Raw genomic sequence first — 25,834 nt, 5'->3', positions numbered from 1 at the left:
TCTCCACCATGACCAGTAAGTTTTCAGTGCTACTGCACATTTTTTAATTATCTCTTGGAGGCACATACACATGGAGAACAGGTGAAACCATACCATGTAGTCATTCTTGTTTTACAGTTAGTGCATTGTAACGTAAAGGAATTCACCAATTTTCAAGCAAATGCTTCTAAAATTTTCAGAATAATGCTCCTCGACATGCAAGTTTGTGAATATATCATCATATACAAATATATAGCAAATAATAACATACAAAGATATGGAGAAATCTCATATGCAAGGGGAAAGACTTAAAATGAGTATAGGATGCCTACGATCTTTAGATACCCAGTTAGCATTAAAACCGGCATTGATTCTTTCATGGAAATAACTACATTGGCTCAGGCACACTTCCAGAAATTATTGTCTGTGAACACAGCTCACTATGCCATCCACAAATCCAGATTAAAGCCCTATCATGGAAAGAATAAGCCATATCCAGATCCAGTGATCTGTGATCTGTGATCCAGAAACACCACTGTCTTCTCTGGGCCAAAGCTGGGTGGAGCAAAAGTGCATTTAATATTTTATTTGAAGCTGTATCAGTTAGCCTTGTCAAGCAGCTAACTGATACATGTACAGTGTTTTAGCATAGAATTTTAACAGTGTAGTCCCCGTAGAACTCAACAACACATTAAAAGCAAATTAAAACATTAGCGGTGGATGGTGGCTATGAATAACCACTGAAATATATCTACTGTCAATGGAAAGAATTATTTTTGGAATCTGACACCTGTTTTATGGCAGAATATTAATTTTCTTTTAATGAAATCATTTTATATATCTGTTAAATTAGAGGTAAAAGACCTGCAACAGCAACAACTGCAATGAATTCATAGAGTGAAAATATACAAAACACTACTGTCTGACAGTGCTAAGTAGGCACCATACCCTGGACTGAGGATGGGGGATTAAGTTCCTCAAAATACTGCGATGCCATTGGCAGCACAATATGACAGTGAAAATAAGAGTGGCCTTCATAACTTATATTTTTTTCCACAATCAAAACTCGCATAATTCACTAAAAGATCATGACAGGAGCAAGAGTCTGGCCATTCCTAGTCAGGACAGCTCTGGATAGACGGATAACACACTATGACCAAATGAATGTGTGGTACATTGTTGTGTTGAGTAACTGTGTGGCCTTCTCAAACCTGTTTGCTTTCCTGCTATTTTTCATTTCTTCCATCTCCCCTCATGCCTCTCACCCTGGAGACTTTGGTTCTTTCTTTTGTTTTGGATTTACTGGATTAACTTTATTGGATTATTTTGCTGTAGCCACTTTTCTGTAGCCTCACTGTCAAAAGTTATTTTGCTAAACAAGTCTTTTTTCAGCCTCACTAAGTTAATTAAATGTCTTCTTTTCACCTTACCACATTAGGGTAATCTGTACAAAAATACACCTAAAATTCCCACAAAATCTGAAATGCCATTATTTAGTTACTAATACCGCGTATTTTTATTCTTTCTGACTGTATTATATTTAGGTTTAAATGAAAGGTAATATGCTTTCAATGTGGCCTTTTGTTTTTTGTTTCAGTCTTTCTAAAAGCTGCAAGGGAAAGTAAAAGTGTTAGTCTCCAGACATGGATGCCCAAGTCCCAGCATCCCAGCATGACTACAGTTAAGTTTTTGGTCCAAAAGTCTTTCCATGACACAGTTTGTATTTTTTTTTCTCTGTACACCAACACAGCCAGCCATATTACCTCATTTCAGAATGGAGAATCAATGATTGTCACAGTTCTCACAGGTCCTTTCACTTCCTTCCAATTGGTCAAAAAAGAGACAGAGGGCACACACGACATGCAGATGAAAAGTGTCTCGAGACACAGAAAGCATTTCCTTTAGAACAGAAGGACTGTTTACACCAATGTGATGTCGTAAGTATAAGAATACATTATTTACAATGAAGATTATTCCTGATGCTTTAGTTTTAGTTTGATCTAAATCATGCTGAGTATACATACATAAAGTAATAAGATGTGACATTCTCTAAGACATGAAAATCTGATTTTTGAGGTATTTCCATTTTGTTGTGTTGTTTACTATTCATTTGTATGATTTTTTTTTTTATTCTCAGGATTTTCTGTGACATTTAAGCTTACTGTACGACTGTACATTACATTTTCTGGTTGGTTGGATTAAGCTTTCCTGCTTGTTATTTTAAAATGGATCCTGGAATGGATGAGGAACAAAGCAATTTAGAAAGAGGAACAAAATGTTGCAAACCAGACATTATTTTCTTGACGCTGAGCATCATCAGTTTCCTTGTTCCTGTTGAAGGATTTTCTTTGAAGACTTGCAGAATCAGCTACAGTACGGCCATATGTGTCGGGAGTAAACTCAGAGCTGTTCCTGGAGATATTCCCTCAACTGTGACAGGCCTCGATTTAACTTCTAACAGAATTTCAATAATACATGCATCAGACTTCAAAGATCTAATAAATTTGACTAAGTTAGACCTTAATAGCAACAACATTTTACAGATAGAAAGCGGTGCGTTTGCCAGTCTAAGTTCTCTTGAGACATTAAATCTAAATAATAACAAACTTGTTACACTGGGAGAGAATGTTTTTGATGGCTTGAGTTGCCTCATTGAGCTAAGAATTAATCAAAATCGCATTAAACAAGTGGCATCCACATCTTTTAAGTCCATGACAAGTTTAAAACTTCTGGACATTTCTCATAACAAACTGCACCACATTACAAAAGTTCAATTGATATTGCAACATCTGCCACATCTACGGGAGCTGGTAATAAGCAACAATGATTTAACCACTTTTCAGTCATTTGAACTGACAAACAAATCATTAGAACTTCAGTACCTTGATTTGTCGAAAAATCCCCTCGCAGTCTTCCGGATCACTGCCGATGTTTTTCCAAATCTCACCTGGTTTAAAATTGGGAGCCCAGCCAGAAAGAAACAAATGATATGGGACGTGCAAAACAAGACATTTCTTAGTCGTGTTACTACTCTTGACATTAGTGAGCTTCATTTGGGTCTTGGGGACATGGAAAGGTTGTTAGAGTCAGTGAACTCATCATTAACTATTCTGAGAATGAATGCAATGACACATAACCTGACCACACTGATCAACATTTCCTGCACCATCCCAACAATGAGGACTCTGCAGCTTCGAAGCAATAAGCTCAGCTTTGTTAATGCATACTTGTTTAAGTTGTGTATTAATGTAACTGAGTTAGTTTTGACAGACAACAAAATAAAATACATCCATGATGATGCTTTCAGATCCCTTAAAAACTTAAGGATTTTAACGCTGAGTAAAAACAGGCTTCCATTGGTTCCAGCTGCAACAAGGAATCTACCAACTCTTTCAGAGCTGGATCTCAGCACCAATAACATCAGCACACTGGACTGCCATGATTTCACCAATCAGACAAAGCTCAGAAAGCTTTATCTTTATCAGAATTCAATCACAGCTCTGAAACCATGTCTTTTCAAGGATTTAAAAGGATTACAAACTCTAAAATTACAGACAAACCAAATAACTAAATTGAACGGTGCTTTCAAAGAACATTTGCCTGAACTTAGATACCTGTATTTAAATATAAACAAACTCACTGCTATCAAAAAGGATGAATTTAAAGGCTTACATTCCCTCCAGAACTTGTCATTACACCAAAATCAAATAGAAATTCTTGATCATAAGAGTTTTGTAGGACTGACAAATCTTACCTGCCTTTATCTACAACGGAACTCCATTAAACAAGATAAACTACAAAAAGGTATTTTCAATCCTCTGATTAATTTAAGAAGACTTGATTTGAGTGAAAATCACATCAATTACAATGAAAGTATAAATTTGCCTGATCCTCCATTTTCTCAGCTGTCCCATCTTGAGGAACTGCTTGTTTTTTCACAACACCACAGGTTGCATAGTTATCTGCCTGGGAACTTTTTGCAAGGTTTGACCAGTCTTTTGAGTTTCAAAGCCAGGAATATCCGTATTGCGTCTCTGGACAAAGAGACCTTTGTTTACACGCCACAGCTGCAATTACTTGAACTTTCTTCAAATGAACTTAAAGAACTCCCTCCAGATCTGTTTTTCCCAATTCCAAACCTTAAAAGCCTTTACATATCCAGGACAGCTCTTTACTCTCTAGAGTTCCTTAAAGATGCCAACCTCACAAAGCTGGAGTTTCTACAGGCAAGACAGAATTTATATTCAGTTATCCGCAAAGAAGATATAAAATCCCTACCAGCTCTGACTTATCTGGACCTTCAGGGCAATGGATTCACCTGCAACTGTGATAACAGCTGGTTTCTCTCGTGGGCAATAAATGACAGCAAAACTCAAGTTTATGATGCATATAACTTTACGTGCAACTATCCACAAGAATTCAAAAGTAAGAAGCTGTTGGACTTGGACACCCGCTTCTGCTCAGTTGACATGGGCTTTATTTGCTTTCTCTGCACCACATGTGCAATCCTATGCTTGATGGTGGTGTCCTTCACTTACCATTTTATGAGATTGCAGCTGGTCTATGCCTATTACCTGTTCATAGCTTGGTTCTTTGACAAAAAGCACAAAAACAAGAAAACTCCTCATCAGTACGACGCCTTTATCTCCTACAACACCCACGATGAGCCTTGGGTCATTGACGAGCTCTTACCAAAACTGGAAGGAGAACAGGGCTGGAGACTGTGCCTACACCATCGAGACTTTGAACCAGGTAAGACTGCAGGCTTGAATTCAAAGTTAAATGGTAATTGTTTGACTTGAAAATGTCTCTCAGTTAGTGTGTTTTTGCCCATCACTTCATTCCAGATTAAAAAAAACTATATATAGAGCAATTAAATCTAGAACATTTGTTTTGGTGATCCTCAACCTACTTGTCCAACAAAGTTAACATTTTCTTTCTTTTATTTTCTGTTTTTCACATTCAGACACCCTAGTAACTACATTTTAATTTGTTGACACTACTACAGTAGCTTTGCATGGCCTCAATCAAAGGTTTATGGGTGTCAGTTCAATTAGGGGAGATCATTTGGAAGTAATGAACATGATTCATTGATACAGTAAAATTAATCAGTGTATTTGGTGATTAAACATCAGTGACCTGTCATGGAAGAACAGAATCCCATTAGTGACAGGATTCAGGGCAGGGCCCCCTGGAGTCTAGGTACTGGTGTTTTTCCTCTGAGAGATTTGGGCAAGGTCGAGATAGGGAGGAGGTGGGTTGCACGGATCAGAGTCTGAAAGGAAGACTGATGTTGAGCATAGGTTTAAACCACACAGAGCGGTGGTTGACTGGTTCAAAGAATGCAAGCAAGAAGATCAGGTTGCACAATAAGGATATCAGTATTGAGAGTGGCAGTGTGGGAAAGTTGTAGTGACGCAATAAACAGACTGGCAACCAAACACCCAGGACAGCAGGCAGAAGCATGACAGCAGATCTTCCTTATTGAAGTTGCATACAGTTTAATTTACATTTTAAAAATTGCTATTATAAAATTTACCGTTAATTAAAGGTCAGTGGCTTTACAGCACTGATGCCAGACAGTATAAAAGCTCTGGGTTTGAACCCGCTAGCTCGGGCCTGTCTCATTGGAGGTTTCCTACCCTCAAAGATTGACGTAGGATGTAGAGTTATAAAAAAGGGTTTATTCTGGTCTTGACAACCCATGAGAACAGGTCGCGGACGAAAACAATAAAACAAAAAACATCACATCAAAATGCACTCTTGTACTTGGTGCCAATCAATCAAAAGTCCTTAATAACAGAAAATAAAACATTTAAAGTACACAAACCTTGTTAGCTGACATCCAGGAGGGACTAAATAGTCCTTTGTAGCCTTATTATCTTATTCTCCATCTTTTTTCTCACTTATTTCTTCTCTTTTTCTAACTTTGAACATTACTTTCTCCATGTGTGGAGCTAACCACAAGCTGCAGCATGCAGACGCCATGTGTGCTAGCAAAAGAGTGGCTGGGTGGAGACCCAAACTGCAAACAACGCTACCCTCCATAGTTCACCACCAGAGGGTGCAAAAGAGCAAAATCGGGACATACAGCTCAACAAAACATCAAATGAAAAAGATCTTTACATTACCTGTTCTTCCTATGCATGTGTGGATTCTTCAACTTCTCCCACATTTCAAATACATACATTCAAATTCACTTTAACTAACAGGCCTCTGTGAACTAAAAATGTATAGATAGATAGATAGTGAGACCACCTAACAGCAGATACCTGTTGGAGTACTTTTGATAAAAGTTGTCATTGTTGTGCTTGAAATTGCAAACATTGTTTTGAACTGCATGTTCAGATATTTTTCTTTCCCTCCCCTACATCTAGGATGGTGGGGGATGCTATTAGCTATGGTGTTTAACTGCAGACAATTGCATGTAAGGTACTGGTTCGCTTATTTAGTAAGGAATGTTTACTTCCTGCCATTTATGGGCTCACCTGTGCTTGTATATGGTGGACCGTTAAAGGAGTTAAGCCATGTACGGGGGAGATGACCCTTTTATGACCAGCAGGAAGTCACATATACAGAGACACACACACATGCGCGCGCACACACACACACGGTGCCTTAGCTTTTATGACGTACCATATGGGTTTTACAATGGTTGTGTGTCACTGAATAAAAGGCTGCGAGGGGATGCTGGTTTTTAAGAGATGGCTGGGATCAGGTGAGGATCTTTCAGTTCCAAGATCCTGATCCGACCGGCTTCCCTTGCAAGTTGAATGGTCTGAGCTCTAAGTGTCTTGCTTTGTTCATGGGGATAAGTCTCTGAGTCAGCGAGTGCAGACCTAATAATACCTCAAGATACTTTCATATGTACTCCGGAGGGTGTCACCACAGTACTTACATGACCTACTGAAGACAGCCACTGAGTGTAACATTTTCTCTTCTCAGGGAAGCCCATCATAGATAACATCACGGATGCCATTTACGGAAGCCGGAAGACCATTTGTGTTATCAGTCACAAATACCTTGAGAGTGAATGGTGCTCCAGAGAGATCCAGGCAGCCAGGTAACTGTAACAACCCTTTTGGGTTATAGCACCACTAGGGGGGGTTGCCCTACTATTGTAGTAGTTGTGGGAGTCTCCTAGTGGGTGTGGTGTTGTTAGCGGCAGCCATTCCATGCTGCTCATGTTCCATTCTCCGAGGAAACACCTTACTGTTGTAACGGCCTGGCGCCGGCGACTACCGAACCCCGCACATGTATGTACGGACAGAGTAGAGCCGTGGAGACCTGGCTTGTATGGTCGTATGTTGCTGATAATGAATAAAGGTCTGTTGTTTAATTTAACTGACTGGCTTCGAGTTATCCGGCTAACCTCCACACCACATGCCCGCCGGACCTGCTAGCCGCTCCTTCCTCACCAGACTGCTGTTACATAACCTGTTGGCTCCTTCAGGCAATGTATCGTACATACAGTGGTATGTAGTGTGACTTTGTAGTGTATCTAGACTCATGTGTAGATACACTACACTTAATTAAGACAAATATCTAATCATCCAATCACAAGTCAAGCATTTAATCATGTAGATATGATCAAGCTGAAGTTCAAACTGAGCATCAGGAGGAAAAGTGAGTGAAAGTGGCATGGTTTTTTTATTTGAGTGTTTCAGAAACTGCTGATCTACTGGTATTTTCCCCACACAACCATCTCTGGGGTTTGCAGAGAAAGGTCTAAAAAGATAAAATATCTATTGAGTGGAAGTTTTCTGGGTAAAAATGCCTTGTTGATGGTCAGAGGAGAATGAGCAGACTACTTTAAGCTCATATGAATTGAACAGTAACTCAATCAACCACTTGTTACAAACAAGATGTGCAGAAGAGCATCTCTGAAGGCACAACACATTGGCATTAAAGTACATGTTAGTTAGAAGAATTTGAACTAATTTGATTGAAAACACTCATTTTGTCCCTCTGCGAATTATTAACTTATCATGGTTTCAGGGCTCCGTGTGCCCCAGGAATCCCAGGGGCTATGTTGTCAGGGGCTTCTTTTGTCCCCTAGTAGGGTATCCTATGGCAAATTGGTCCTGGGTGAGGGACCAGACAAAGAGCAATTCAAAAACCCCTATGAGCAGAAGATCGAGGTAATAGTTCACCCTGCCATGATAGGGTTACGGGAGCCCCACCCTGGAGCCAGACCCAGGAAGGGTGCCCAAGGGCATCTGATGGCTGGGCCTTAGTCCATGGGGCCCGGCTAGCCACAGCCCAACAGAGGTACATGGGCACACCCTCCAAGTGTGTGTGTGTGGGGGGGGGGGAAGGGTCCCTGGCAGACTGATCCCTAGCTACCGAGACTAGCGATTGGGACATGCAATGTCACCTATCTGGTGGGGAAGGAGTCTGCACTAGTGCGTGAGATTTAGAGGTACCGACTTTTTATATCCGGGGTCACCTCAATGCATTGGCTTGGGCTCCAGAACCAGTCTCCTGAAGTGACACTGGGCTTTGTCTCACTCTGGACTTGCCCTAGGTGAGAGGCGGCAGGCTGGGGTGGGTATGTTAGTATCCCTGTCGGCTTGCTGCCTGTATACTGGGTCTTGGAATGGGTCCTGAGTGTCATTTGCGGTCATGCGCCGAACAACAGAGTACCCAACCTTCTTGGAGACTGGGGACGTTGAGTCTGAACTATGTTCAGCACCTCCATTGCTGATTGATGCCTGTTGTGGTGGTAACAACTAAACCAAATGGTGGACACCAGAGTTAAAGGAAACCATCAGGCTAAAAAGGGAGTCCTATTGGGCTTGGTTAGGCTGTGGGACCTCGGAGGCCACTGATAAGTACCAACAGGCCAACTGGAAGACAGCTCTGGTAGTGGCTGAAGTAAAAACTCAGGTGTGGGAGGAGATCATAGAGGTCATAGAAAAAGACTTTTGGACTGCCTCAAAGAGAATCTGGCAAACTGTCAGGTAACTCAGGAGGGGAAAGCGGTGGTCAACCTGCACTGTGTATAGTGTGGTCGAGTACAGCTGACTTTGACTGAGGACAGTAGATGGGCAGTAGAAGGAATACTTAAAGGACCTCCTAAATCGCACTGACACGTCTTCCTTAGAGGAAGCAGAGTCTTGGGATGAACGGGACAACTTATCTATCTCCGAGGGTGAGATCACTGAGGCAGTGATGCCCCCGCTGGAGTGAATGAAGTTTGCCCTGAACTCCTGAAAGCTCTCGACAATGTTTCATGGAGATCAGGGTTTTGTAATCTGGATTGGCAGACTGAGATGGTGGTTACCAACTACAGGTGGACACTCCTCAGCCTCCCTGGGAAAGTCTATACCATGGTACTGGAAAGGAGAGTCCCTTTGTTATTTGAACCTTGAATACAGGAAGAACAATGTGGTTTTTGTCCCGGTTGCGGAAAACTGGACCAGCTGTTTACCATGCACCCTCAAGGATGCTTGAGGGTGCATGGGAGTTTGCCACTTGGGTGGTCTCAGAATCTCATCTCTGCTTTTCGCAGCTGATGTGGTTCTGTTGGCTTCATCAGGTGACAGCCTCCAGCTTACACTGGAGCAGTTCGCAGCTGAGTGCTGGGTCAGGGACGAGTTACTGCCCTAAGGGGAAGAGTTTAAGTATCTTGGGGTCTTGTTTACGAGTAAGGGGAGAAGGGAGGGGAGATCGACAGACTGATTGGTGCTGCAGCTGCAGTGATGTGGACGCTGTACTAGTTTATCGTGGTGAAGAGAAAGCTGAGCATAGAAACGAAGCTCACAATTTATCGGTTGATCTACATCCCTACCCTCACCTATGGTCACAAGCTTTGGGTAGTGATCACAAGAACGAGACCCCGGATACAAGCAGTGGAAATAAGCTGTCTCCGAAGGGTGCCTGGCCGCTCCATTAAAGATAGAGCAGTTCAGCCATCTGGGAGGAGCTTAGAGTAGAGCTGCTGTTCCTCCACATTGAAAGGAGCCAGTTGACATGGTTCGGGTATCTGACAAGGATGCCTCCTGGGTGAGGTGCTCTGGGCATGTCCTACTGGGAGGAGGCCCGGGCAGACCCAGGACACACTGGAGAGATTACATCTCTTGGCTGGCCTGAGAACGCTTTGGTATTCCCCTGGACAAGCTGGTGGGGGTGGCCGGTAAGAGGGAGGTCTGGGCTTCTCTACTTAGGCTGCTGCCTCTGTGACCCAGCCCCAGATAAGCAAAAGAAATTGAATGGATGGATGGATGGACACTAATTTTTGCTGGGTAGAAAGGGACAGATCTAGAGGTGTGAGTGACAACTCAGTTATAAGTAATAATAATAATGGCATAATATAATAATATTGGTATTAAGTATGTATAAAAAAGCTTTTTCTTGGAGCTCATTTTCTTTTCAAAACTGAACTTTTTTTTTTAAATTACACTAATTTGTTTAGAAAATGTTCTGATAACTTTTTCAAATGAAATTTACAATTAGTTTTCATCACCTAATGAATTAACAGAAAGGCAATAATTTATATGACGAAACTGTTAGCCAGCAATAAACAATTGGCATACTGTCACCGTAATTCTAGTTTAAGTTATATTCTTAGATTTGTTGTTCTTCACGATTTTGGTACTCTTTATTGCGATATATATATTAGTTCCTTGGCTTTAGGTTTCTGTTACTTTGCCTTCCCAGTGTTCAACGTTTCATGTCTAGTCACTCTTGTCTTCATGTTCCCCGTGTCTCTTCAGTCATGTCTCGTTGCCTCAGTGTCAAATCCGCATCTTTGTGAATGTTTCCTGTACTTTGATAGTCTCGTGTGCTATGTGAGATTTTTCAGTTTTTCTTCCTCCCAGTCTGGTTATGTCTGATTACTCCCAGATGTGCTCTCCTCCTGTGTCTAATTCCCTCCTTATTCTCTTGTGTATTTAAGCCCTGTGTTTTGCTCTGCCTGTCGTCATGTTGTCCCATGTACTGTGACTTTTTCTGTGTTTTTTCACATCCCTGGTAATAGCTAGCTCCCTGTTTTCTAGTCTTTTAGTTCTTTGCCTTCCAGTTTCCAGTTTAGATTTTGTTTTCGTGAGTTCCAGGTTTTGTTTGTTTTCTGCTTCAGCGCAATAAAAGTTGCCTCTTTGAGTTCATCCCTCTATGTCTGTCAGTCCTGCGTTTGGGTCCCGCCTGTCCCACGGCACTAAACATGACACATATTACGGTTCACTTCCCCATTTATGTGATTGCAGGTTTTCTAGAATCCTTATTGTTTTACCTAGTTATTTACCTTTCAATTTAAAAAAACATTGATAGTAGTTTTTACCACTATATGGAACTTGATAAAATTAACAACAATTCAACGTTACCCACTACAGCAGTTTTTCCAAGGAAAATAATGCTACACCATAAGTATAAACTCCAGCAAACTGATGCACACGCCTGAATGTCTTTTGTCATATCTACAGCTGACACGTTACCTCTGCAGTTAATCCTCCGTACTCTGAGGATTACCCAAGACATTTGCCTTGCTAGTCAGAACTGAATAATATTTGAAAAAGCAAGTATTGCAATTAACCTGTTTAGTGGCATTTAACCTGAACCTTTCAAACTGGCATGCATAAAACTTCTTAAAAAAAAATTTTTCCAGCTTTTATTCTCCTCCTTAATGTCTTATGATTTGTTTTATTTTATTCTTTTGAATCAGTTTTGTGTCTTTGTCTTACAATGACTTCAGGAATTCAAGACATAAAGCACTTGAGTTTCTTTTTCTCCATCTTTAGTTTTCGTCTGTTTGATGAGCAGAAGGACATACTTATCCTGGTGTTTCTGGAGGACATTCCCAGCTATCTGCTGTCTCCCTACCACCGCATGAGGAAGATGTTGAAGAAGAAAACCTACCTGAGCTGGCCACGAGCTGCAGAGAACACAGAGTTGTTCTGGGAAAAACTCCGGCAGGCTCTAGAGACCAGTGAAAATCCAGAAGCGGAGTTGTTGCTTCTCACTGTGTCAAACACGCCATGATGAAAAGGAAATATAAGGTAATTGTTTAGCAACAAGTGTAATTCATAGTTTTTGAGATTCATTTGCTTCAATACCAAAGGCGCAATACGTTTATTTGAAGTATACCCCTTGTTGAACATTTTCACAGATTTTCAGCGCTCAATTTTGGGTTTTTTTCTTTCCAATCAGTTTTCCTGTTGTTTAACAGAAATTGAATGTCACTTGAAGTGTTTGAAAATCAGTTGATCAGCTTGAATACAATCCAAGTTACTTAGTTATCGTAAGTTTTTGAGTGTCTGAGCTCTGCCATTTCACATCTGATAATAACAGATGCACATTTAATGTGCCTTGAAAAAAAGGTCAAAAGTCAGCCTCAGTGTGCTATTACCAGGTCATGATTTTATTGTAAATTTGTTTGTAATTATTCCATGATAGTGAGTTACCATGTTCAGATATTTCTGTAATCTTAATGTGTTTATTGTTTCTGCACAAACTGTTTACATTTTGTTTGAAATAGAAAAATGGAAGAAACAACAAATAAAAAGATATTCTGTCTTTGATGAATTCATTGTAGTTTGCGGTTGATCGGGCTATTACAGAATCACACTTTTAATCTTCACTTTAGTCTTAAAAAGATACTAGTATATTGTATGACATAAACATACAGGAACAGCAAAAATAATGTATACCTGTAAGTAAGGACTCATATTTGACTCTAAGTATTCTAGAGTCAAATGCGAGGCCATCTGTCCAACAGCTAAAGTAACCGGACAAGGATCCCAAGCACAGCAGCAACTCTACAACAGATTAAAGCAAATTATTGCAATGATCGAAACCGCAATCCAACTTTAATGCAGGACTTTGTGAATGCTGTTTTCAAACCTCAGTGACCTGGGCTGTAAGGTTGTCGAGAAGAGACGGTAAAAGTTACTCTACAATATTGTGAGAGACTGATAAACTCAAACAGAAACCTATTACGTCAAGCTATTACTCTCAAAGCTGATTCTACAAGCTTTTGAATCATGGGGTATACTTTTTAACACACTTCTCCTCCATTTTGTCTTCAATTTTGTTAAATAAATAATGACACATTGGAATAAGTTCAGCTGAGGCCATAACATTTTGTTATGTCCTGATATATTAGAAACATTAGAACTGAAAAAGGATGTACCTTCTTCCTCTTCTTCTTCTTTCAAATATGACTTTACTTTTTTTTTTTTTTCCTACGGGTGTTGCTGAAATTTTTTTAAGAAAGTGTTTTGTAAAAGTCATGTGCTGTCCAATAAATATTTTATATAAACAATTGTTAACTAGTTTTGCATAAGAAATTATTTACGATTTACAATATTAATTACATTATCACACCTTCATGATTTCTTTCTTTTTTGTGCATTGTTGTCATAGTATTATGGACAACAGACATTTCATGACACAAAATCTATAAATAGCAACAGAAAATTGCAGCGTCTAGTTTAGTTCCCTCTTTAGAGATAAAAATACAGTTTCACAGAATTTGGCTCCTTTCTGAGAAATTGGAGCATATTTGTCACTTTGTGACTTAGTTTAAAATAACTTTTTCACAGGCCAGTTTTTTTCACAGCACCTACATAAGAATATTTATAAAATTCCAGCACAGATCAAATAAATAGTATAGGCATAGTATATCCAAACACGCCCATTAAAAAAGCATGAAATATAATGACATAATGGCAACTTTGTAGCTTGAGAGTTATAATCCTGAATGCTCATGAAATGTCTGCATGCTGTTAGTGTTTTTATGGACAAACAAGGGATATGAAAGATTGTCCAAAACTGTAAATGTAATTCCAGCTTATTTCAATCTGGTGCATTCCTCCATTAATGTGCCTGTTGTTCTTTAGGTCATATGAACAGGCTGCCTCCATTTTTGCCAGATATGAGGCTATGACAGAATCCCACTTTTAATCTTCACTTTAGTGAAGATACTATCATATTGTATAACTCAAACATACAGGAACAGCAAAAGGAATGTACCAAAGTATTCCAGAGTCAAATGCAAGGCTATCTGTCCAACAGCTAACAGGACAAGGATCCAAGGACAAGGAATCCACATAATGAAGAATTTGTGTATTGGAAAACTACACAATTTTCCTGGATTTCTACATCAGAGGTGGTAAGTACAGCATTAACATAAGCCATAAAGGACAGTAGATTTTTTTACACAACAACGTTCTCTTTTGTCATTTTGACATCGGGGCAGTCAGCTTTCCAGCTGCTTCTGCACTCCACACTTCTCTCTCTCCTTATGTCCCAGCATCACTGAAAAAATGGAAGAACCTGATTACTGAGTGGCAGCAGCTGTCCTGCCAGCCAGACTAGCACTGCCCCTTGAGCCCGCTGTACCACCCTCCACTGCAGTGGAGCCAGAGACCACACCCCCTCCACAGACACATTAGTCAGAAATGTACCAGGTTAAAATAAACTTCAAATATCCTTTAAAGTACTATTCCTCTCATATGTAAGTCATCTTCATATATTCAGAGAAAGGGCCTGACCACAGTTCCACTTCCTGTATACAGAGTTGAAGTAAAGGACATGGATACACTGACTTCACTGGTTTTAATGTGCTCATTGATCAAGCTTAGGATTTTTTATTATTATGAAACCGCACATGATAAATGTGGCTCTTGATGTAAAACTAACAGATTTCCTTTTAGTAGCTGGATTAGTCACAGAGGGGATAGTTTTTCTCTTTATTTAAAATGATTACATTTAAAGGTGTTTCCTGTTTTGCCTTCATAGCCCATTGGTTCAGCTCTTTGTGTATTTATAGCCCTCAGCCCACCCTCTTTACGAAGCTGTTCTCCTGCCTTTCTATTTTCCTACATCATTTCAGCACTCCGTGCTTCATGTCTCATTCCTTGGTCACTTTGCCTTTTGGATTTGATGTTGGATTGGATTATCTACCACAGTTTTTTTTTTTTTTTCAACAAGTCTTCAGTAAGTTTTTTTAAGATTTCATTTGTTCTTCATGCCTCTGTGTGGGTCCAAATCTGAATTAAGCTACAAATGTATGACAACTAGGGTTGTCATACATTTTACTTGTGCTGTAAAATATATTTCTCTTTTAATAAAACTGGAAGGTGCAATGAAAATAGGAGGGACTGGTAATAGTCTCAGAATGAGTAATATTTGTCAAAATCGTTTGCAAAAAATTGGCAACAAAGTCTTACCCACGCCTCGTTTCTTTATTATGGTGCTTTTAAGGAGAAAGACCTTCTTGTAATTTCATTTTTAAATGGTCTTGAGCAGCAGTTTTTTGTGCTTTCTGAAGGTCTTTAAATGTTCTTCTTTGGACATTAACAGCTTTTTTTTTTTTTACTAATTTTCCTTTTTTTTTTGCTTCTGTTTTATGGTTAACTCACTTAACACTGACCTATGACTCATTCAAGGAAGAAAAAGGTGCCTAGCTCTGTCTACACAAAACAGACAACTGAGCAAAGGACTCATTTTAAATTGGTTCTCTGTTACTAGCTGTTACCAAAAAACACAGTTTGTTCCCATTTCTTTAGTTGAATCAAGGAAAACAGTTTGACTGGCACAAATGGTATTTTTGCACCAGTAAGCAGACTCCCAAAGAGCTACTAGCTGAATAATTGACATATCTCAGCCGGCTGTGCAGCATGTCTTTAAAAAGTTAGTAAAACTATGTACATCCTATGAACAGTATCTAAAAGTCATGTCTGTAAGAAACTGAAAAAAAGGGTTGATGTGAAGAACCAATTCTTGAGGAAGAGAAAGCGTGAGACTGGCTCACAAATTATACAAGAACTGAAGAACTGGACTGAAAATCAGTTGCTACAGGTCTTATGAAATGATGACTGCAGATTTAAAAATGTGGTTCACATTGTCAGTATGTACAGAGGAGGTCAGGAGAGATACAATAATGAGTGTCTACAGCCATCTGTAAAACAGAGTAAAGGTTCTGTTATGATTTGGGTACCTCAAGAATTTGATCCGTCCTGTAGTACCATACAGAAACATTTTATTTGCAACATTTCATTTTTCAGCATGACAGTGATCCAAAATCCACTGCCAGTGGAGTAAAGCAGTAAAGCAGAATAGAAAAAAAAAACACAGAGTGGAACAGTACAGTCATGCACTGGCCTTTCCAGAGCCTCAAAATTGTTTCTGAAGGCTACTTACATAAGTTATAAAAAAGCTTGCCTAAAAGAGTTTGGCCTGTGTTGAAGTATAAAGGTGGTGTGACCAAACATCAACTTTCAATAATTAGGTGCACCTTGTTCCATTTTTCTGGTTAAATATAAAGAACTGAGGAGTGACTCAAGACTGCACACTGCATCATAAGATACAGTGGCTTGCAAAAGTATTCGGCCCCCTTGAACTTTCCCACATTTTGTCACATTGCAGCCACAAACATGAATCAATTTTATTGGAATTCCACATGAAAGACCAACACAAAGTGGTGTACACGTGAGAAGTGGAACGAAAATCATACATGATTCCAAACATTTTTTACAAATAAATAACTGAAAAGTGGGGTGTGCGTAATTATTCAGCCCCCTTTGGTCTGAGTGCAGTCAGTTGCCCATAGACATTGCCTGATGAGTGCCAATGACTAAATAGAGTGCACCTGTGTGTAATCTAATGTCAGTACAAATACAGCTGCTCTGTGATGGCCTCAGAGGTTGTCTAAGAGAATATTGGGAACAACAACACCATGAAAGCCAAAAACCACACCAGACATGTCAGGGCAACGATGGAATGGTTTAAAACAAAACGTATCCATGTGTTAGAATGGCCCAGTCAAAGTCCAGATCTAAATCCAATCGAGAATCTGTGGCAAGATCTGAAAACTACTGTTCACAAACGCTGTCCATCTAATCTGACTGAGCTGGAGCTGTTTTGCAAAGAAGAATGGGCAAGGATTTCAGTCTCTAGATGTGCAAAGCTGGTAGAAACATACCCCAAAAGACTGGCAGCTGTAATTGCAGCAAAAGGTGGTTCTACAAAGTATTGACTCAGGGGGCTGAATAATTATGCACACCCTACTTTTCAGTTATTTATTTGTAAAAAAATGTTTGGAATCATGTTTGGAATGTATGATTTTCGTTCCACTTCTTACGTGTACACCACTTTGTGTTGGTCTTTCACATGGAATTCCAATAAAATTGATTCATGTTCGTGGCAGTAATGTGACAAAATGTAGAAAAGTTCAAGGGGGCCGAATTCTTTTACAAGCCACTGTATTTGTCATAAAATCAAGATACATCTTACTCCATTAAACACTTAAAGCCTGCATACACACCATATTTTGAAGATGTCTAAACTTCTCCAAATCTTCTCCTGGCTACTTTCACTATTTTTTTTTAATATTAAAATAGTAAAAGGACAGAAATAACAGAAGTTGGTGGAAAGTGTCAAGTACAACACAAAGATTTCTGGATAGTTCCATCCTAATGTGACACAGCGCATGTCATAAATTTGGAATAAAGAGGTCTTGATGCATTTTTGTATTGGTTGTAAGATGAATAAGATATTTTTGACTCTTTGCAATTTGTTTTCTTGTTGATTCCTTAATTTTTGTTTCTTTATGTTTTTTGTTTTTGGCTTCCCAGGATTGTCTGTGACAGTTAAATTCAGTGGACTATGGACAGTGGACTATAGTTTATGTTTTCTGGTTGTCTGCGTTGGGCTTTCCTGTTTGTTACAAAGATTAAAAATGGATCCTGGATTGGAAGAGGAACAAACCAAATTAGAAAGAGGAACAAAATGTTGCAAATCGCAGATTATTTTTTACACGCTGTGCATCATCAATTTCATTGCGCCGGTTGATGGATTTTCCCTGAAGACTTGCAGAATCAGCTACAGTACGGCCATATGTGTTGGGAGTAAACTCAGAGCTGTTCCTGGAGATATTCCCTCAACTGTGACAGGCCTTGATTTAACTTCTAACAGAATTTCAACAATACATGCATCAGACTTCAAAGATCTACTAAATTTGACTAAGTTAGACCTTAATATCAACAACATTTCGCAGATAGAAAGCGGTGCGTTTGCCAGTCTAAGTTCTCTTGAGACATTAAATCTAAATAATAACAAACTTGTTACACTGGGAGAAAATGTTTTTGATGGCTTGAGTTGCCTCATTGAGCTAAGAATTAATCAAAATCGCATTAAACAAGTGGCATCCACATCTTTTAAGTCCATGACAAGTTTAAAACTTCTGGACATTTCTCATAACAAACTGCACCACATTACAAAAGTTCAATTGATATTGCAACATCTGCCACATCTACGGGAGCTGGTAATAAGCAACAATGATTTAACCACTTTTCAGTCATTTGAACTGACAAACAAATCATTAGAACTTCAGTACCTTGATTTGTCGAAAAATCCCCTCGCAGTCTTCAGGATCACTGCCGATGTTTTTCCAAATCTCACCTGGTTTAAAATTGGGAGCCCAGCCAGAAAGAAACAAATGATATGGGACGTGCAAAACAAGACATTTCTTAGTCGTGTTACTACTCTTGACATTAGTGAGCTTCATTTGGGTCTTGGGGACATGGAAAGGTTGTTAGAGTCAGTGAACTCATCATTAACTATTCTGAGAATGAATGCAATGACACATAACCTGACCACACTGATCAACATTTCCTGCACCATCCCAACAATGAGGGCTCTGCAGCTTCGAAGCAATAAGCTCAGCTTTGTTAATGCATACTTGTTTAAGTTGTGTATTAATGTAACTGAGTTAGTTTTGACAGATAACAAAATAAAATACATCCATGATGATGCTTTCAGATCCCTTAAAAACTTAAGGATTTTAACGCTGAGTAAAAACAGGCTTCCATTGGTTCCAGCTGCAACAAGGAATCTACCAACTCTTTCAGAGCTGGATCTCAGCACCAATAACATCAGCACACTGGACTGCCATGATTTCACCAATCAGACAAAGCTCAGAAAGCTTTATCTTTATCAGAATTCAATCACAGCTCTGAAACCGTGTCTTTTCAAGGATTTAAAAGGATTACAAACTCTAAAATTACAGACAAACCAAATAACTAAATTGAATGGTGCTTTCAAAGAACATTTGCCAAACCTCACACAGCTGCATTTGAATGGAAACAAACTCACTGCTATCAAAAGGGATGCATTTAAAGGCTTGCACTCCCTCCAGAACCTGTCATTACACCAAAACAAAATAAAAGTACTTGAAAGTAAGAGTTTCAGTGGACTGACAAATCTGACCCAAATTAATCTACAAAACAATGATATTTCACAAGATGAACTAAACAAAGATGTTTTCAGTCCTTTGATTAATTTAAGAAGACTGGATTTGAGTGAAAATCACATCAATTACAAGAAAAGTATAAATTTGCCTGATCCTCCATTTTCTCAGCTGTCCCATCTTGAGGAACTGCTTGTTTTTTCACAACACCACAGGTTGCATAGTTATCTGCCTGGGAACTTTTTGCAAGGTTTGACCAGTCTTTTGAGTTTCAAAGCCAGGAATATCCGTATTGCGTCTCTGGACAAAGAGACCTTTGTTTACACACCACAGCTGCAATTACTTGAACTTTCTTCAAATGAACTTAAAGAACTCTCTCCAGATCTGTTTTTCCCAATTCCAAACCTTAAAAGCCTTTACATATCCAGGACAGCTCTTTACTCTCTAGAGTTCCTTATAGATGCCAACCTCACAAAGCTGGAGTTTCTACAGGCAAGACAGAATTTATATTCAGTTATCCGCAAAGAAGATATAAAATCCCTACCAGCTCTGACTTATCTGGACCTTCAGGGCAATAGATTCACCTGCAACTGTGATAACAGCTGGTTTCTCTCGTGGGCAATAAATGACAGCAAAACTCAAGTTTATGATGCTTATAACTTTACGTGCAACTATCCACAAGAATTCAAAAGTAAGAAGCTTTTGGACTTGGACACCAGCTCCTGCTCAGCTAACACTGACTTTATTTGCTTTGTTCTCACCACGTGTACAATCCTATGCTTGATGGTGGTGTCCTTCACTTACCATTTCATGGGGTTGCAGCTGGTCTATGCCTATTACCTGTTCATAGCTTGGCTCTTTGATAAAAAGCACAAAAACAAGAAAACTCCTCATCAGTACGACGCCTTTATCTCCTACAACACCCACGATGAGCCTTGGGTCATTGACAAGCTCTTACCAAAACTGGAAGGAGAACAGGGCTGGAGACTGTGCCTACACCATCGAGACTTTGAACCAGGTAAGACTGCAGGCTTGAATTCAAAGTTAAAAATTAATGGCTTGACAAGTGGGATGTCTCTTAAAATTATGTGTTTGTCGGTATCTCTGTTTAATCCCAACTAAATTATTAGATTCAGGACATTTTCTAGAATGTTTTTAGAAAAATGTAACATCATTTGACTTATGCAGTTATATTTGAAGTGGCAGTTAGTGCAATTATATAATCAAAAGAGAGACTATCTAACAATTATCTGGAGACAATGAGGGCATGTTGTTAGAAGCTTTTGCAGTCAAATGTGTACTTTCATATGTACTCCAGAGGGTGTCACTATACTACTTTACTAAAAAGCTGAGGATACAAACCTCATGGTTTTATTACTGGCTGTGTTATTTTTCTTCTCTTCATTAGGGAGACCCATCATAGATAACATTACAGATGCTATTTATGGAAGCAGGAAGACCATTTGTGTTATCAGTCGCAAATACCTCGAGAGTGAATGGTGCTCCAGAGAGATCCAGGCAGCCAGGTAACCTGTTGGCGCACCACAAGACTGTAGCAATAACATTAAAATATAAAATTGAAATTGAAAGGTGTTAACAGTGCTTTTATGCTAATGTCAACAGTGACAATGGCACAACCAAAGTTACTCCAAATACAGTGCCATGAAAAAGCATCTGCCCCTTTACTGATTTCTTTTTTCTTCTACTTTTTTTTTTTTTTTTTGCATATTTGTTACGCTTACATGTTTCAGATTATCAAACAACATTTAATATTGGACAAATGTAACCAAAGCAAATACAATTTTTTTTTTTTTTAAAAGATGATTTAATTTATCAAGGGGGAAAAAAAGCTTTCAAACCTACATGGTTGAGTTCAAAGTTGAGTTCAAATTCACTAACCATACCCAGGCCTGATACTCCCAGACCTGTTAAATCAATAATTTACTTAAACAGAACAAGAAAGATAAGAAAGTCATTGATGCCTGTCAGTCTGGAAGGGGTTATAAAGACTTTGGGACTCCAGCGAACCATGGTGAGAGCCATTATCCACAAAACTTGGAACAGCAATTAAACTTCCCATGAGTGGCCAGCCTAACAAAATTACTCCACTTTTTATTGGGAGTTACAGAATTAGAAATGAGAATATCAGAGAGACAGCTCAGGTTGACCTGTTTGGAGACAAAGTTTGAGAGGCAAGGTTAAGATGGCTTAGGAGGTCACATAGGAGGTTCATGGATGTGAAGCAGGACGTGCTTAACTGCATCTACTATATGTGGCAAAAGAGGATAGGTTGAGATGGAGGCAGATGATCCCCTGTGGTGACCCCTAAAGGGAACAGCTGAAAGAAGAGGACTTGACATGACTGTGTTCCACTATGTGATTTTCTGATCTGTGCAGTACTGTACAGTTATGTTACACCGGCATGCTTAAAATTTCATCGATATTTTTTTTTTTGCTAGCTTTTAATTTCCTCTTTAATCTGCCATGTTCACAGGTGTTTTATTTTATTCTCGTAAAACATGTTTATTTCATTTATTTTTGTATTATCTTCATTACTTTACTCTTTTAAAGAAAGTACTTATGCATCCCTTTTCTCCCTCTTATCTTTAGTTTCCGTCTGTTTGATGAGCAGACAGATGTTCTAATCCTGGTATTTATGGAAGAGATTCCCAGCTATCTGTTGTCTCCTTACCACCGCATGAGAAAGATGCTAAAGAGGAAAACCTACCTGAGCTGGCCGCGAGCTGGAGAGCACACCGAGCTGTTCTGGGAGAAACTTTGCCAGGCTCTGGAGACCAGAGAAGATCCAGAAGCAAAGATGTTACTTCTCACTGTGTCAACTGTGCCATGAGGAAAATATAACAATTCTTTTCTCTATTTTTTTTCTCTTTTTTAAAGGTTATAGATTTATTTTTAAATTTTTTAATTCCATGATAATAGTTTACAGTGTTCTGATGTTTCATTATTTTAAAAGTTTTGAGTGTTTCTCCAGCAAATATTTGAAGTTTTACTTACTTACAAAAATGTTGGTTTTAAACAGAACCAGTGAAGCAAGAAAAGATGAAACAAATGTCTATGATAACTTCACTGCAATTTCTTCTTAATCAAAGTATTACAGAGTCAGCATTTTGGTCGATTAAAATGCTGCACATAATTCATTCAATCATACATCGTCTTTTTGCTTTACTGAAACAAAGAAGTTCTGCAAGAAGTAAGAGACAATGATTGTCAACTGAATATAACTTACATAATAAATGACTGAGAATCATAATGAATATATAAGAATATCTTACTATATCTATCGTAGATAAAGGACACATTATATGTATAATAAATGCAAACAAAGCCTTTTAAACAAGTCTAAAGTATAATATCTCTCTTGGTTTAATTACTAAGCTTGTTTAGTCACTGCTGACAGATAACAATGGAAAATCACATTTCATGCACTGTAAAAGTAATTTCAGTTCATTTCAAACTTTATTTCAGCCTTCCTCATTAAGATGTCTGTTGTTCTTTGGCTTGTGTGAACTTTGCACCCTCTACTTATGCAGCGTTATTAGATAGGCGGTTCACCTACAGCTTTGTTTATTGAAGAGTTAGGTAGTTAAAGTTAAGATAACCCATAAAACCATCCTGCAACAGATGTACCAAGCTCAGATACATTGGAATTATCCAATTAAACCACTACTTCTCTAATAGGTAACACATTTTGTCCATCTATAAGTGCCTCCCCACAGTTACTAAGAAACAAAGTTTATTAAATTAAAATCATATGGGTAGTAAGGCACAAACTAGTGACTGACAGGATACAATCATCAGAAAAGTGTTCACTGAGATCATAGAGGCAACTAAAAGGCTATTTTCCCATGTTTATGCAACAAAAGGCATCACCCCTTGCTGGCCATTAGAAAGAAAGCAGGTTTATAACTCTCTACAGTGGCTCAATTTTTCAGACTTCACAGTCTATGTGAATGAACTGAACTTAAACATATCTCTTCATTTGTGATCATATTCCTTCCATTCTGAATATTTTGTTCTATGAATAATTACATTAAATAAAGAACATCTTTAATTTGTATTCCAGTTATACAACAGAAAAAACATTGATGTTCTTTTTACAATGTTTAACACTAGGATTTAAACCTTTTAAACAGAGATGTAACCTTATAAATATGGTATTGTACATATTTATCACTGTTTGCTAATCACTATCAGCTAATTTCTTTTTATTTAGGATCCTTTTGCAGCGTGATTAATTCTATTTTTTTTCCCCGATGTACAATAAGGACAAAAATTTGACAGCGTGTGTTTGCTTGTGGAGTCCATACAGACAGACATGTGTTTTTATCAAATAACTCTTTTAATAAATTCTCTGACAAATATTAAATACAATGAATATCTCACACTTTCTGAAAATACAGGGTTTTATATTTCATCTTCTTCAGAAAATAAATCAAACAATAATACATATAACAAAATAATAATATTTTACATTACTTTTAAAAAAGCACAAGTTTTTTTGTTGTTGAAGCACTAAAGCTTATAGCTCACACATGTATTAAGAATACTACTCTTCCCTGTTTATAAAACAGAATAAATAAAAGGAAAGGTCACACAACAAATTATATTTATGTGTAGATTTACTATTATGATAGTATTAGTGCAGATAAGAACACTTAAAGAGAGTTTAAGATGCATTGTTGTTAGAATTTTCTTTGTTGGCCTTCCGCTTCTTTTCACTGCAAAAAACAAAATCAGTGAAATAAGATCAGTTTGACTCACTGAGCAGCTGAGAGTGAATATAACCCACAGACAAACAATACACCACAGGGGCATTTATACTTACTCAAGACACTTCATCACTTTCTGGGTCAACGGCTTTGATGGGTCGGCACACACAAACCTTCCCGGAGCATGAAAACTGTTGGGAAAGAGGATGAAAGCAGTCATTTACCCCCAAGATACAGTTTCTCTCGATGGAGTTTCATTCCAGTGTGTTAGCTTGATTATTAACTGCAGAGCGTCCTGAACTTGTCGTGATTGATTTTTAGTCACAGATTAAATGCTGTTTTGCTATTTAGATACACAAGGTTTAGTCCGTCCGAGAGAGCGCAAATGCCAAGCACACACAGCCATTATCTTTTCACCACAAGGTGAAATGTGCAGATAAGATACGTTACACAGAATTTATAACCAGACACTAGGATGAAAGATTGGCATTAGCTCTTGCTGTTTTTGTACATTTTTTCAGTCACAATTGCACTTCAGGTGTATCATATAACTGGTTAAGTTTCCTATCTATAGTCTTTCCTTGAGAATACCACTACTTAAGCTGGGCCACATAAACTGATTGAACAGATATTTATGAGCAGTCTTAATTCATTCTCTAAACTTCTTAAATGTGAGCATTTCTCTTTTTATGTAATAATAATACATTTGATATATAAATTTTCCCATAATCTACAATCTTTGTACAGAGTAAACACTACTCAAAAACTAGAAAAATGCACAACTTGCTTAAACTTCAACTTGACTACTTCTTAGCGTTTCAGTTTGTTAGATGTCATATTTCCTCATGAATCTACCTGCTTTTATCATGCTACACTTCCATATAAACCGTTATAACTTACATGATGGCGTTGATGTCACAGGCGTTATTGATGTTCTGAATGGTGTAACCCAGAATCCGTTTGCAAGGAGGCTGACGGTTGGAGTACCTCAGGCAGCAGCTCGCTGTAAGCACACACACACAAAGAATCCGCTATAAATCACACTTTTAACTTACTACTGGCAATATTAGTGAAAGTGCATTAAAATATTAACTAGTATGAAATACCTGATTGTGCGCTGTCAAAAAAGTTGATGATAATGACGAGGGAGCACAGAGCTACCGTGAGACACGTTTTCCTGCTTGCCATGGTTGATGAGCCAACTCAGAGCGTTCACTCTGCCTTTCTGTGTCTGACGCTGAAAAGGTGTAACACCTGAAGGCGATCAGAGAGAGTGTGACAAGTGCCACTTGGTGATCATTCCTTTAAGTAGGCCGCCTCTCGGAATTTCCCGTCGGGCAGGATTGTGTAATCCTTTGTGGCATTGTTAAAACACTGGAAACAGAGCAGGAAATAGAAAAAATTCCAGCTGACCCTGATATGGGAGGAAATAAAGTATAAAAAAAAAAAAAAAAAAAGTTAAACATTGGCAGCCTGAACTATGAGCTTGGCTGGTGCTGGACTCATGTGCAAACTGATTCCCTGAAGAATGAATTCCAAGTGAAACCAGATATCAGGAAAGTACATTTTTAAAGAAGTATTATGTGAATATATGTCATATTCTATACAATTGGAATTAGTTTTTGAAACCAAATGAGTCACCTCCTGGTAGCCATCATTAATAATGCAAATAAACATTTGCATTTTTGTTGTTTTGTTTCTTACCTGTTCCTGCTTAAAGCCTATAGCACTGCTGGATCTGGAGTGGTCTATAATAAGTCAAGCAGCTTAACTTGTATTTCATTCAAGGGAGACCTGAAGAGAATAGCAGTCCTGTAAGTTTTGTACAAAATGACAGAGAATCTGCTGGGAAACCTACTACAAGCAATTGGATTTTGAACAATTTGGAGGGTTTTTTTACTGTTATAACAAGTCATTTATTAGGCCTCAGTTAGAC

The 25,834-nt window shown here is 38.5% G+C and overlaps 3 protein-coding genes across 3 annotated transcripts; 2 read left to right on the top strand and 1 right to left on the bottom strand.

Annotated features, from left to right (window-relative positions):
• Nucleotides 1-1,833: 1,833 nt before the first annotated feature.
• Nucleotides 1,834-13,152, top strand: LOC146380570 (uncharacterized). Its single transcript, XM_084939748.1, has 4 exons — nucleotides 1,834-1,916; nucleotides 2,117-4,731; nucleotides 6,925-7,042; nucleotides 11,718-13,152. The coding sequence occupies exons 2-4, from the start codon at nucleotides 2,205-2,207 to the stop codon at nucleotides 11,956-11,958; spliced, it is 2,886 nt and encodes a 961-aa protein (XP_084795874.1). The 5' UTR covers nucleotides 1,834-1,916; nucleotides 2,117-2,204; the 3' UTR covers nucleotides 11,959-13,152.
• Nucleotides 13,153-14,837: 1,685 nt separating this feature from the next.
• LOC146380569 (uncharacterized) lies at nucleotides 14,838-23,571 on the top strand. The gene is made up of 4 exons (XM_084939749.1): nucleotides 14,838-14,916; nucleotides 17,556-20,186; nucleotides 20,577-20,694; nucleotides 21,779-23,571. The coding sequence occupies exons 2-4, from the start codon at nucleotides 17,660-17,662 to the stop codon at nucleotides 22,017-22,019; spliced, it is 2,886 nt and encodes a 961-aa protein (XP_084795875.1). The 5' UTR covers nucleotides 14,838-14,916; nucleotides 17,556-17,659; the 3' UTR covers nucleotides 22,020-23,571.
• ccl20b (chemokine (C-C motif) ligand 20b) lies at nucleotides 23,535-25,164 on the bottom strand. The gene is made up of 4 exons (XM_084939751.1): nucleotides 25,005-25,164; nucleotides 24,799-24,901; nucleotides 24,015-24,089; nucleotides 23,535-23,907 (listed from the first exon to the last, which is right to left on the bottom strand). The coding sequence occupies exons 1-4, from the start codon at nucleotides 25,084-25,086 to the stop codon at nucleotides 23,856-23,858; spliced, it is 312 nt and encodes a 103-aa protein (XP_084795877.1). The 5' UTR covers nucleotides 25,087-25,164; the 3' UTR covers nucleotides 23,535-23,855.
• Nucleotides 25,165-25,834: the final 670 nt, after the last annotated feature.

The sequence above is a fragment of the Perissodus microlepis genome, chromosome 9 (assembly GCF_051167445.1).
Source record: "Perissodus microlepis isolate ML-2025 ecotype Zambia chromosome 9, ASM5116744v1, whole genome shotgun sequence".
NCBI classification, from domain to species: Eukaryota; Metazoa; Chordata; class Actinopteri; order Cichliformes; family Cichlidae; genus Perissodus; species Perissodus microlepis.
This window is presented reverse-complemented; position numbering and strand designations above follow the sequence as displayed.